The sequence below is a fragment of the Electrophorus electricus genome, chromosome 16 (genome assembly GCF_041902795.1).
Source record: "Electrophorus electricus isolate QZ-2024a chromosome 16, ASM4190279v1, whole genome shotgun sequence".
In the NCBI taxonomy this organism is placed as follows: Eukaryota; Metazoa; Chordata; class Actinopteri; order Gymnotiformes; family Gymnotidae; genus Electrophorus; species Electrophorus electricus.
This window is the reverse complement of record NC_137512.1, coordinates 13,480,171-13,494,895: the sequence shown is the minus strand read 5'-3', so window position 1 is coordinate 13,494,895 and position 14,725 is coordinate 13,480,171. Positions and strand designations below refer to the sequence as shown.

The following is a 14,725-nucleotide window of genomic DNA, read 5'->3' as shown; positions in this document are numbered from 1 at the left end:
CTAGATAGCTAGCTAATAAGTTAGCTAACGCTAGTTAGTTGTCAAAATTGAATCCGGTATAGTCATCACAATAACGCTACATTGAACTGGATTTAGTTATTAAAATTACACACTGTATACAGTAAAGTTTATTATTTGATTCAGTTGTTGCTTGTGCTGCAAGGTGAATCTATGCAGAGCTGTCGCTCGGTGAAATCTGCGTTTCTTAAACGCACCCTTACTTGAATTTCCCCGGTGTTTACAACTGGTCACATGCTCGCTCTTCGACGAACAGCCTTTTTAAAGGGAATTCTTGGAATAGTGGTTTGTCCGGCTGAACAAATTATGGGATGCAGTTCATATTTTCTTTGAGATCTCATTGAATGGATTTAGTTGGAAACTAAGGAATTAACTACCAAGGTATTCGACGATTTTCTTCATTCTCCAGCTGGTTTGTTAACCTAAGATAGCTAACGCTAGCTAGTTGCTCACGAACGGCTTGTTACTATAATAAGCTTGCTGTGTATTCGGTCGCTAGCTATAGCTACAGCAGTAGAAACGCTAACTAGCTAGCCAGCTATACTAACTAAACATTACCTGCTAAATTAAGGCATAGCATTGACCATGAATAGTTTGTGGAGTGTTAGTAGGCATGTATTTTAAGCTAGCTAGCTCATTATTATTATTATTATTATTATTATTATTATTATTATTATTATTATTATTATTGCTCGGTTAGCTAACTAGACGAACACCTACGCGTACCGTGCCAGCCAGCTAACTAATGTTATTATTCTACCTAATATTAGCTGGTTAGTAATGAGACCAGTAGCTAACTATCTTGTTGTTAGCCTATCGGGACATCAATCTTAAACAATGAAAAAAAAAGGTTCCATGTTTCACCAATATTTTTATAATGCTACACTTCCGTTAGGTAAACTGTCTGGTTAGCTAGCTAACATAGGTCGCTTCATTTAGTTTGAAAAGAAAAAAAACAACTGTGTTTTAGATAATTTACTTCAAAATTTCATTTCGGTTTCCCCCTTTTAAATACACTTCTAAAATAATGTGTAGTCAGTTGGGTTTGTATAATTGTGATATATATTGTCGCAATGTTTCATTGTAGGGCCAGGTCTACAAGGTTTGAGCCTGACAGCTTTAACACGACAACTTGTGATTACTTAGCTAGCTAGCTAGTCACCTGACTGCTGTTTCTCAAGTTGCAGGTCTACGCTATTTACTATTCTGGCTCATTATTTTTGAAACCTTTCAAAAAACGTTAGATGACGCATTTAAGTTGTGCCTGTTCCTGTTTTATAGCTAGTATTACAGTTCAGAGAAGACAATCGTAAAATGAGTGGCATGGCTGTTCTAATCCAGTGTATTTTTTTTTTTTTTTTTAAACTTTCCTTTCTTCCGATTAAGATTTGAGAACTCAAGGTCTTCGCCCTTTACTGGAGTGTGCCCTGCTGGAATTGTGTAAACCAAACTCTGTCTCAGACAGGGGAAATGTCAAGTACAGCCATGAAGAAAAAGGTGAATTTTATAAATGTGCTCTCATGTTCTTTAATAGTGACTGTTTCCGTAACCATTTTTACTGTGAATAGCTGCATTACATTTCCGTCGCAGACCACTTGAATCAAGGCATGTTTTAGGTAAGTTAATGGTATGTATTATTTAAGATAAGGCCACGGCAAACACAAGAACAAGGAAAATATTAACCAACAGTTCTGAAATGTGTTCATGCCGCTACCAAACAAACAAATAACATGCCTTTCCGTGTAAAAAAATAAATTAAATAAATTAAAAAAAAAACTAAACATAGATATTTACCATTGTTTGATCTTAAGGTTGTATTTCAGAAACATTCAGTACTTGTAATTCACAGAATTCCATGCTTATTTATGTTTGTGTGTCTTCTTTCTGAAAATTAGATACGTTAGCTTCAGGGGTTTCTAGTTCTGCTTGTACCCTGTTACGATGCTGTTGGAGCTCATCTGAGTGGTGCATTTGTGAAACTGCATTCATCATATTTTTGATGCTTTGTAGGTGCTGCTGATGGGAAAGAGTGGGTCGGGGAAGACCAGCATGAGGTCAATCATTTTTGCCAATTATATTGCCAGAGACACTCGCCGACTGGGAGCCACAAGTAAGATGTTTCAGCACCTACCAAATGAATGATTTCATAGTCTGCCTTCTTGGCTTTTCATTGTTCCACCTGAGTCCTTATTGAACGTTCAATTTAAGAATAACTTGTGGAAAAATGGGGGGGGGGGGGGGGGATCAGTCTTGTGACATTGCGGTTATTAATCTCAACAACCTGTTTGTGCCCTTCTTAAAAGGAACCAAGAAGTCCATGCTCAAAGAAATAGGCCCCAAATGCACAATGTGATTTTTAAAAAAGTACCAAAAGCACCATAACCCATTTAATCCTCATCACTTTTTCATTTAATAGTGTTTTTAATTTGGTCTGGATCAAATAATGGGTTAGAAATGCTATTTGTAGCTCAATGAACTGTTTTAACTGTTTATCGGGGGGGTTGTTTGTTTGTTTTGTCTCCACTTCTGCATAAATTCAGAAATTGTGTTATTTTGGTGGCATATTGATGTTATACCAAAAACATAAGTAGTATTGTACATCATGGTGTTACAGTAGGTGTAAGTCTGTCATATTTGCATGTTGTTGGCATACCATTGGTTTCTTTTGTCATGTCTCATGCCTTGTAGAGTGAGAACAGAAACAGGTGTTTGCGATCCAGCTTGGTTTCACTTGGTTATTTTTTGCATGTGGTTTCAGTTTTGTGGCAGGTTCAGATCCAACACTAAGGCCCTTAGTTTTTCATTTGGCTAAATGTCAAATCAACTGTCAACCAAAGCAGAAATAGCTTAACAACTATGTGTTCCTTTCAGTTGACGTGGAGCATTCCCATGTGCGTTTCCTTGGCAATCTGGTACTGAACCTGTGGGACTGTGGAGGGTAAGCATAGCCTCCAAATCACTGTACTACATTTGGACTACTTCCAAGGTTTTATACTACTACTTTACAAAGTCTGTGGAGTGTTAAGGCCTCGCTGATTCTGCAGTTGATATGTTGATAATCACGTGCTGTGGACATATTAAAAAAAGGCCCAGTGCTGAAGCACCTCTCTAAATTAGTCGACCCCCCAGTATGTAGCTGTAAAATTTCATGTAAGGTATTGTTTTTATTTATTTGCCTCTTTAGACAGGACACCTTCATGGAGAACTATTTCACCAGTCAGAGAGATAATATCTTTCGCAACGTGGAGGTGCTGATCTATGTGTTTGATGTGGAGAGCCGAGAATTGGAGAAAGACATGCATTACTACCAGTCCTGTTTGGAAGCTATCCTTCAGAATTCACCTGATGCCAAGGTGTTCTGTCTAGTTCACAAAATGGACCTAGTTCAGGAAGATCAAAGAGATCTGGTAAGAATATTGGTCAGACTGTCAAATTGTGCATGCATCCTTGATGATTGCTCAGACATGCTCATCCGTTGCTGTAGATCTTTAAAGAGCGTGAGGAGGACCTGAAAAGACTGTCTCGCCCTCTTGCGTGCACCTGTTTCAGAACTTCTATTTGGGATGAGACACTTTATAAGGTATGTATGTACTCCTTTTGGTATTTACAATGAATTAGTTGTGTGAATTAGGCTTCTTCAAGTAAATGTGCTTATTTAGTAGTAGAATACAGAGGATCAAAACTTCCATTACAAGCACAAAAGCAGTTTGACACATATAATGGCCTGGGTGTCAGCAATGGTCTCTGAGTTCTAATAAGTAAGTATTGTTTTATGGCCCAGTTTCTTGAAAATGGTTTAAGCATTTAAATAACCTTTGAAAAATATTCTTACTTTAGTCTCGTTTTGCGGAAACTGGCATTAACATCACTTATTACTAAACTTGACTAAGCATCACGTATTACTTAGTAGTGCTTAAAAATCTTTAATACTATATAAAGAGTAAAAAATGTTGCATTTTATTTAGCCATCTGTTTCATCACCCCAGTGCAAAGACATGCAGAGTTTGATGCATCAGTGAGCTTGCACTCATTTTAAGAAAGCATATTAACAGTATTGCAGTATTATTGCTTGTACCTTGTAAAGTTGTAACTGGCTATGATGGTGAGTGCTGCTATAAGTGAGATGGCAGCCTTTCATAACTGATTGAGATTTGCCTGTATGAAAGTTATGAAATTATCCATTTACCCATGCTTTGTACATGTGCAGTCAGAGTGAATAGCCAATTAGAAATTATGGTTACTATTTTGTTGCCTCAGCATAAGATCCACTGTGTGGATAATATGACCTAATCTGAGTTTTTTTTCCAAGAACTCCCTGGTATCATTGTCTGGAGCTGCTCATAGTGCTGACATAACAGTGGACAACTTTGGAGTTATTGTTCTTTGCTCATGCTTCAAACCTGACACGATCATTTCTCCTTTGTAACATACAAAAGATTGTAACATACAAAGCTCTTTCTCTCACATGAAGCTACCTAGATTCTTGTATAATCTCTTTTAATCTCAGATTTTAACTACTGCAGGTCACTACTTGCTAGTGTTCCTCTGCAGGTCATCAGACCTCTACAACTGATCCAGAACACAGAAGAATGACTAACCTTCAAAGTGTGAAATTCACACGTCACTCCACTGCTGTGTTCCCTTCACTGGCTTATTTTGCCTTTCTTTTAGGTAGCAGCATTTATTCTTGTATATTAGCAGTATTCTGGGTCAACAGTATCTTTGACTCTGACCTACTGTACTAGGTATGAGTATATGACAAAGCAGTTTTGAATTTCACTCTGGATTAGAGTGTCTGCCAAATTCAGAAAATATAAATGTAAAAATGTTGTTTCTGTGCATGTACTCTAGGCATGGTCCAGCATTGTCTATCAGCTGATCCCCAATGTGCAGCAGCTGGAGTCCAACTTGCGCAACTTCGCCCAGATCATTGAGGCAGATGAGGTCCTGCTTTTTGAACGAGCTACCTTCTTAGTAAGCATGAAGAAAACCAGGCTCCTCTCATGTTACCTTTGGTTTACTGTTTCTCTTTATTACTGCTTTCTAGAATTTTTCCAACATGCTTATGTGACTCAGGCCTTGGATGCAGGAAACCAGGGCTTGATCAGCTCCATAACTTTCACTTCCATGTTCATGTCAGTTAAAAAAAAATGGTGGTTTCATTTGGCAGTAGGTGAAACATAGCAGAGGCAGCACTTTAGGGATTCAGTCGTAGGTTGGCTGAGGGTGATGTGTGTAAATCTGGTGGTTGAGACGGTGTTTGTTTAGCCTTGAGGTGTTTGTGTAGTTCTCAGGTGGTGGTATTTCTTAACCCACCCAAGGCCCAGGTCTTTGCCATACCCTTATCCATAGCCTAAACACAGGCTTTGTGCATATGAGGTAGTGAAGGAACCCAGCCAATGCATAGGCTCTGTATAGTGAAAGATCCTAGACAGAGCAGGCTTTTGTTCTCTTCCAGCTTCTCACATCCCCTGGGCAGATAATAAAGACTACTGCAGCCCCTGATGACTTTATTCGGGTTTATTTATCTTCTCTTCTTTCTTTTACAGTTGTAACCAATTGTTTTCCTTCTTTCCAGACGCTTGAGTTACACCTATAGGTTGTCGCCTTTATGCTTTTGTAATTAATAAGGCTCATGTTAGATTTTTTTTATTTTTTATTTATTTTTATTTTTTTTATTTTTTTTTACTTGACTGAAAGTGGTAACCTCTGCTACTGTATTTTTACCTCCCCATAAATATTATGAGAGGTTTTGAGTCATTTTCCACATTATATGCTTATTCAGGTAATCTCACACTATCAGTGCAAGGAGCAGCGAGATGCCCATCGCTTTGAGAAGATAAGCAACATTATTAAACAGTTCAAATTGAGCTGCAGGTAACCTACCCCCCACCCCCACCCCCCAGGATATACTGTTTTTGCTTTTTTGACTTGCTGTACTAATTTCGGTCCCAAACTCAATTGTCCCTTGCACCTCATCCCACAGTAAACTGGCTGCCTCTTTCCAGAGCATGGAAGTGCGCAACTCCAACTTTGCTGCCTTCATTGATGTGTTCACATCCAATACCTATGTCATGGTGATCATGTCTGACCCTTCTATACGTAAGGCCTATTCTGAACGCTTCTCAGGGGTGCTGGGAGGGCTTGTATGTGTGTATGGTTGTGATATTTTTATTTGGGAAATTGTGTATTTGTATGTGACCAGAGTTTGTTTGTTATAGTTTTTGTAATGATCTTGCATTCTTTCTGGATGGTATGATTCTTAGCAGAGTCCCTCATTCTTTCTCTTCCTCTCTCATTTCCCTTTTTCTCCTATTCTTAGCATCTGCGGCCACCCTCATCAATATTCGCAATGCTAGGAAGCATTTTGAGAAGCTGGAGAGAGTGGATGGTCCCAAGCACAGCTTACATATGCGAATGCGCTAGACATCTAACCCTGCGTACATGAGAGCCTCCTTAGGTGAGATCATCAGCGCAATCTTAGAGGCAAATAACACAGCCATTATTTAAGGTGACTCACTATTTAACAAATAGGATAAACTTGTTGCAGCAAAAGAAGAAATGCCATAGTCTTCAAGTTATCAGAATGTGATTTTCAATACATAGTGCGACATCTGACTATTAATGATTGATTATTTCTAAGTCCATGCCAAGGTCAGAGACATCACTATCTGAGCATCTATTGCTCAAAGTAAAACAATTTTGGTAATGGTTTATACAGTAGTAGTAGTAGTAGTAGTATTTTAATCCATACCATGCAATCTATCTGGCATATGACATGACGTCTTAGGCCATTTGCATGCCTATGATTAAAAACATAGTATTTCTGATGGCTTGTTTTTTTTTTTCTTGTTTATCCAGCAGGGGGCGTGTGCGCCAAGGAAATGGCACCCTGAGGAACTCATCTTTGATGACCTCACTGCATCCAGGGTGTTTTTCTAGAGACTTTTTCAGCCCATGATAAGATGAGAGGCTTTGTCCTGCCTTTTGTTCCTGGAACTCTTGAAATAAGGCAGGTTGGAGTTCAAGGACAACTGGGCATAAATACAAAATGGGGGTTAAGTGGGATTTGACTCGTAAAGATATATATATATATATATATATATATATATATATATATATATATATATATATATATATATATAAATAAATACACACACATGCAGATCATTGCACAAGAATGCATAGTTAAATATACCACTATGACATGATTGGTGCCATACAATGACCTGAGTTATCCAAACCTCCACACACATTAAATAGTGGACATATCCATCATGATTATTTCCTGTTTTACCATGGGCTTGTATGGTTTCGCATTGTTTTAGTGTGTTGCCGCTTTGCCACAATAGAGTCTCATGCAGAATGTTGAAAATAAGACAACAGTGACACGAGTCTAAGGAGAAAGTCAAGACTATACTGTCAAAGTAGTCAAGAGCCTTCTCAAATTAAGCACATTGTCAAAGTTACTTTTATACACAAGCTGTTTGTATTTCCCTATTTATTATTTTGGTGATGGTAAAAGTAATAAAATCAAAGATATGGATGTACTCAAATTAAACTTAAATGCTCTCGATTACCTGGATTCCCTTGTAAATATGTAAGTATTGAATTTATAAGGGCAAGTGCATCTCAAGCCTGACTCAAGTCCCTGTCAAGGGACTACTGTGAAATCTAATTTCAACCTGCAAGTTGTTACTTAAGTTTTGGGCATTGGCTCAGCAAAAACAGTATGTCTGATGACCACAAGAAATGTTTTGTTTTTATTGGACATCCTATGATTTAAGAATTTGGGCTATCAAACATAAGTCCTGCCTGAGCTAAAATTAGCTGTAAAGCTACAATCTGCAGGTCTTGAAAACATGCATTCCTGAACAAAACAAAAAGGGCATCGGACTAACCCCTGGCTCAGTGAATCTCTTGGACCTCTCAGTGAATCTGTAATCAAATTCATAGCAAGGTATCAAAACTGAAAGCAGCATTATCACTTCATCCAAAATAGCTCAGACACTCAGTTTAGTGACTAGCAGTATGTAACAGATCTGCTGATGAGACGAAGCGAGTGAAGAAGAGTTTTATTGCAAAAATGCAGGTAAATGAGCGGCAAACAATATGCGAGGTAGGCAAAGGTCAAAGTAAAAAAACAGTCAGAATGTACAGTCATAGCCAAACGTTTTAAGACTGACAAGGTTTGGTTTTCACAAAGTTTACTGCCTTTTTTTTTTTTCAGATCCTTTTGTCAGATGTTTATTTGGTATAGTGAAGTACAATTATAAGCACTAAGTTTAAAAAAAAAACAAAACAAACTTTTATTGACAAATGCATCCAGTGTAAGCAAAGACTTAATATTTACAGTGTTGACCCTTCTTTGTTTAAGACTTCTGCAATTTGCCTTGGCATGCAGGATATCAGCTTCTGGGCAAAATCTTGACTGATGGCAACCCATTCTTTCCTAATCAGTTCTTGGAGTTGATCACAGTTTCTGTTTTTGTTTGTCCAACCTCTTTTTGAGAACAGGTTCTCAGTAAGATTGAGATCTGGGGAGTTTCCTGGCCATGGACCCAAAATTTCAATGTTTTGTTCACCGAGCCACTTGGTTATCCCTTTTGCCTTGTGACATGGTGCTCAGTCATGCTGGATAAAAGTATTGTTCATCACTCCTGGATCCTTGGGAGAAGTTGCTCTTGGAGGATGTTTTGATACCATTCCTTATTCATGGCAGTGTTGTTGGGCAACATTTTTGAGCAAATGCATACATGAATGGTCACAGGATGCCTCACTGTTGACATGACACAGGACTCATGGTAGCATTCACCTTTTTCTTCTCCAATCATTTGTCCAGATGTCCCAAACAGGGGCTTCATCATAGAAAATGACTTTACCCTCTGCATTTCAATCCCTATACTTCCTGCAGAATGTCATTCTGCCCTTGGAAGTTTTTCTTGGAGAGAAGTGACTTCTTTGCTGTCTTTCTTGACACCAAGCCATCCTCTAAAAGCCTTTGCTTCACTGTGCATGCAGATGCACTCACACCTGCCTTCTGCCATTCCTGAGCAAGCTCTGCATTGATGGTGACCCGATTCCATAGATGCATCCTCTTTAGGAGATGATCCTGAAGCTTGACTGACTTTCATGGACACCCTGAATCCTTCATTGCAATTGAACCTCTCTTCTTGATGATTCCATAAGATTGATTTAGGTGCTGTCTTACAAGCAGCAATGTCATTGCGTTTGAAGCCCTTTTGATGTAATGCAATGATGACTGCGCATGTTTCCTTGGCAGTAACCATGGTTAACAGAAGAAAACTTTAAAGCAACATATTTATGGCATTTAGCAGATGCTCTTATCCAGAGCATCTTACACAAGTGCTTTGTCGTTTACTCATAGAATATATCCTAGTACAGTAGGTTAGAATCCAACGTACCGATGAACTAGAATACAGGGATGACTACTGATACCTAGAAGTACAAAATACATAAGGTCTATCTTAAACAATGATAAGTGCTCTCGAGTATGTTAAACAACATGAACAATACCCTACAATACGTATTAATTTAGTCAATCAATATGGGAGCAGTGTCAGTTGTCCTTTAAATATTCTGCAAGTAGATGGGTCTTCAGTCTGTGTTTGAAGACTGCAAGGGACTCTGCTGTCCGGACAGCAAGTGGGAATTCATTCCACCGTCTTGGAGCCAGGACAGAAAATGTTCTCGATGCTTGTCGTCCATAAGACCTAAACCAAGGTATTTCAAGCCAAGCTATACTTGGTTCGAAGTACTCAAGGTACGGCTCGCGCTTTGACCATTGACCTCATGTATGAAGGGGTTGGTCCATTTTTGGCTTTGTAGGCAAGCATCAAGGTTTTAAATCTGATGCATGCAGCTATAGGGAGCCAGTGAAGGGAGCGTAGCAGTGGAGTCACGTTTAAACTTCGGATGATTGAAGACCAGTCATGCTGCTGCATTCTGGACAAGTTGTAGAGGTTTGATGGCTCTTGGAGGAAGACCAGGAAGTAGTGAGTTGCAGTAGTCTATCTTGGAGATCACAAGAGACTGCACAAGCACCTGCGTAGCTTCCTGCGAGAGAAAGGGTCGAATCCTTGATATGTTACAAAAGGAGGAATCTGCAAGACCGGGTTAGATTAGAAACATGAGTTGAGAGTGACAACTGGTTGTCCAAAGTTACGCCCAGGCTATAGGCAGCTTCCGATGGGGATACCAGGGAGTTCTCAAAGGAAACTGAGGTCATGGTAAGGGTTGGGAGTACCTAGGATGAACCAGAAGCTTGGTTTTACTGGGGTTGAGCTTCAAGTGGTGGGCTGTCATCCATGACACGATGTCAAGCATGCTGAGATACGTCTGAAGACCTGTGTGTCAGAGGGTGGAAAAGAAATAAATAATCATCAGCATAACATCGAGAATGAGTGAGTATACAAAGAGGAGAAGAGAACGGAGCCCAATAATGAGCCTTATGGAACACCAGTGGAGAGTCTACACGTTTTGGATGTGGATCCTCTCCATGTCACCTGATAGGACTGAAACCATCTCCAGGCAGAGCCGGTCACACCAAGCCTGGAGAGAACAGAGAGAAGAATGTTGTGGTTCACTGTGTCAAAGGCTGCTGAAAGGTCCAGAAGAATCAAAACAGATGACAGTTTGGCAGCTTTAGCAACATAACTTTTTTCCATCACTGCTATGAGGGCCGTTTCTGTAGAATGTGCCGGTTTGTAGCCAGACTGATTGGGATCATGCAGCTGGTTCTGGGTGAGAAAAAGAGACAATTGATTATAAACTGCTCGTTCAAGGGCTTTTGAGAGGAAAGAGAGAAGTGATGCCAGTCTGTAGTTGGTAATGCTGGAGCTGTCGTGTGGCTTTCTTGAGGATTGTTACCGCCCTGGCAGTTTTGAATGCAGTAGGCACATATCCAGAAGATAAAAACTTGTTGATGATGACAGAGATGAAAGAAAGCAGATCTCTTGCGATTGTCTGGAACAGAGCAGAAGGAATTGGATCCAGCGGATTGTAGTTGGATTGCTGGAAGTCAGGAGTTGAAGAATTTCATCTGAGGAGAGAGGAGGAAATGAACTCAGTTGGATGTTGGCAAATGCACACTGGTTGGAGGAGTGGGAACAAAGGAAAAGAACTGGTGGATTGTTGCAATGAAGATTCATTGATGAGGAGAGTGTAGAAATGAAGGAATTTGTAACTATCCAAAGAGAGAGAGTATAGAGTGTCAGGATGAGGAAGGGTGGACAAAATAGTAGAAGTAAGGGAAGAGGGAGTTATGGAGTACAGATTGCGACAGAGGGAGGAGGAACATTTTGGGAGGACTGGATGGAAAGAGAAGGAAGGGAGACAGAAGGATAGAAAGTGATGGTCCAAGAGGTGGATGGGGGTGACTGCGATGTCCAATGTTGTGGTGGTACGGGTGAAGATCAGGTCCAGAACATTGCCCACTTTGTGAGTCGTAGGAGAGTGGTTGAGGGTGAGGTCAAATGCTGTCAACAGCGGAAGGATGCAGGAAGAATGCAGCTTGTCTGATGGAAGGTTGAAGTCACCAAGGAGGATGAGTGAGTGGATTTTCTTCAATGGAGAATTGACTTAAAAGGATCTAGGGAACCTGAAGGGCAGTAGATGACAATGCTAAGAAGTTTGTTGGGAAGACACTGTAATTGCATGAAATTCAAAAGAGGAGATGGAAAGAGTAGAGAAGGAAAGTGGAGTGAAACACCACTCTTGAGACAATAGTAAACCTGTGCCACCACCTCTGCTGAGACACCACGGAGAATGTATAAATGAAAAGGCAGAGGACAGGGCAGCTGGAGTCGCCAAGTTCTCGGGGTGATCCTGGCTCTAAAGAAACGGAAGTGTAGGAAGTGGAGGGATGCTAATGCAGAGATGAAGTCAGCCTTCTGGACAGCAGATTGGCAGTTCCAGAGCCCTCCTGCCACCACAATAGGTGATGGGGCCGAGCATTGAGAGTCAGTGAGGTTGCTGAGATTGTGCCGTCTATGATTGCGTCAAGGAGATCTGTGGGATATGTGGACAAGAATTGTGAAACACGTTTCAGATGCTTGATTTGTGAATGTATGGGATAAAGGATTGAGATAATGAGAAGATACTTAGCTGAGTTTGTGAAGTCCTGTAGGTGAGATGTAGGTGAACTGATTGAGAGCACCAACAAACCTTCTCCAAATGTTGATTACCATCCTAATTTAACTCGGTTCAATAAGTGCTGAGCCTGCTCCACAATTCACACCTAAGGTCAGGGCAAAACTACACCTGTAGTGAGTAATTACATTTAACAAGCAACTAACAACTAGGTTTAGACAACAAGCCTTGAATTTCACAGAATCTAATGCAAAAGTAAGTGAACTCAGAGCCTACCTTAACCAACCAGATGATAATCCAACAAGACAAAACAAACACCAACACCAACCTTTTAAAGCAACCAGACTGCTCTCATAATCAGCATGACAGAGTGATCTCAGATGCCTTGTCCTTGTTTACACTTTCGCCTGAGCTAACGATAAGATCAGTGAAATGATTTTAGCAGGCCATTTTGTGACAGAGCTGAAATGCAGTAGCTGGAATGCAGTAATATTTATGATTAAGTTCATTTTCAGGGCAAGGAATGACTTTGCAATTAATTGCAATACATGTGATCACTCTTCACAATTTAGTGTTAATGCAAATTGCCACCATAAAAACTGAAGCAGCAAACTTTGTGAAAACCAAAATTTGTACTAGTCTCAACTTTTGCCCATGACTGTAAGGGGGCCAAACAGGAGAATGAGAGGCACAGCAAAAGCAATGTCAAAAAACAATCTGAGATCAAAACCAGGTTCAATAAATGGTAAATACTTTAAACAGGAAAGGCTCAGTAACAAGAGACTGCATTGAGCATAACAGAGCCTTATAAAGGATTTAGTTAATGTCCTGCAGGTGTTTGCTGGGAAGTGGTGTGTAATCAATGCACTGGCAAAGCTGAGCAATAGAGCCCCCTAGGGGATGTAGTGCCGGGTGTTACATGCAACAAAAGAGACACAAATCTCTCATTTATTACATTAAATTGAGTTACTGAAATGATGGCTAATTTAAAAATACATTGTAATTTTGAATATCTCTACATCTCTTACTACAGTACAGTGTAGTTACTCACCTGCAATCCAAGTTAAGAGAAAATATCTTGGTGTCCAGTTAGTTTCTTCAATTCTGTAAAGTTATTGGGTCCTGTTTGTTTGTTTTTGTATTGTTTAATTTTCTTCTCAGTTTTGACTGTTTGCCAAAAATCAGTGGTTCAATAATATGGGCTACCAAATTTTACTTTTGTCTATGCAGAGAATTCTCCATTCAAATCTACAAACTGCTGCCAGTTAGATAAAATCTGAATATTGATCTAGATTAGTTTCAAGTGCATATGGCAATAAATTCTTGAACAGCATAAAGAAACAGTTACACAGGACAAAACGATTTTTACTTATTTCATGACCAGTAGGGACATCTAGGTAAAACAAAACTAGACCACGAAGACAACAACCTATGAATAAACAAAAACTAAGACACCTATACAGAGTTAAAGTTGCTTGTGTGTATTGTGCTTATTGTTAAATAATTATAAAGTTGCTTGTGTATATTGTACACAGATGCAAGGAGTAGCAGCCATAAGGTGCAGTACTGCAATGTGTTATTGCAAAACAGTAATTGTTAACTAGCAGCTGCTACTATTGTGGTGTGTGAACAGTTCAATGAGTATGTATGTATATGGGGAGTGATCAGTGCAGTTCAGGGGACAGAGTGTGTGAGCCGTGCCTGAGTGTAAAGTATGGGGAAAGGACACAAGTGTTTGACTGCTTCTGGGTCGAAACTATTTGCCAGTCTTGTTGTCTTGGCTTTCACACTTCTATAGTGTTTTTTTTGTTGGCAGAGAGAAGAGGATTGAAGTATGCTGGCAATTTTAAAAGTGACCTCTGCACCAGGGGAAGTATAAAGAATTAATTACACTTTGCTATAGTTTGGTCCCATACTTTTCTTGCAAAAGCTAATGGCATTAACCAGTGTACAATGCCTATCAGTAGGCTACTGAGTGGTTTTGAAATTGACATCCTGTGGTTTACATTTTGTTTACTTTATTGAGAGATGTTTGGCAGTATGGCGGATCTCCAATGTACCTCCTGTCTCCAGCTGCTCTCACTCTGCTCTTTGAAGCCAAAGCCAAGCAGTCACATGTTACATGTGATCCAAGTGCACCCCTCACCCTTCCAAGCGCGTGCACACACACAGAACCTTTTTTGTTCTCACTATAGTGCTTTTAGCTAGCACAGCTCATTCAGGTCAACAGTACAAGTGAACATCAAGTTTATGAGGAATAAGTGTTTTAAGACACTCTTAAAAAAGAGTGGATGTAACCAAATGAACTCAAGCTGGCTTGCAGACTTTGGGAATATTGTACTTCTAGTGCCCCATGGTAAAAATTAATAACGCAAAAGGAAATATCTGTCTTGAAACCTATTGCAATGTGCTTGATCACAGTCAATCAAAAACTAAAACACTGTCCATGCTTAATGATTGATATTCCATAAGATTTAATGAGTTTGCTGTTCCTGATGCATATAGCTCCTTTGTAACCTTGTCATCATTTGAATCATACACACTTCTTTTAATTGCAATAAAGGTGATTGGCATTAGCTCAGCAATGCTGTGGTGT

At 39.7% G+C, this 14,725-nt stretch overlaps 1 protein-coding gene across 3 annotated transcripts; it reads left to right on the top strand.

Moving 5' to 3' along the window:
- The first annotated feature begins 224 nt into the window (after window positions 1–224).
- Window positions 225–7,597, top strand: rraga (Ras-related GTP binding A). Of its 3 annotated transcripts, none has more exons than XM_027004888.3 (11): window positions 225–399; window positions 1,405–1,515; window positions 2,029–2,128; window positions 2,890–2,956; window positions 3,203–3,425; window positions 3,503–3,598; window positions 4,870–4,992; window positions 5,804–5,895; window positions 6,005–6,120; window positions 6,341–6,478; window positions 6,883–7,597. In XM_027004888.3, the coding sequence occupies exons 2-10, from the start codon at window positions 1,489–1,491 to the stop codon at window positions 6,442–6,444; spliced, it is 948 nt and encodes a 315-aa protein (XP_026860689.1). In that variant the 5' UTR covers window positions 225–399; window positions 1,405–1,488; the 3' UTR covers window positions 6,445–6,478; window positions 6,883–7,597. The 3 variants fall into 3 exon arrangements, with proteins under 3 accessions (XP_026860689.1, XP_026860688.1, XP_081555654.1); XM_027004887.3 differs by having other exon boundaries at window positions 6,880–7,597; XM_081699528.1 differs by lacking the exons at window positions 225–399; window positions 1,405–1,515 and adding an exon at window positions 1,611–1,634 and having other exon boundaries at window positions 6,880–7,597.
- Window positions 7,598–14,725: the final 7,128 nt, after the last annotated feature.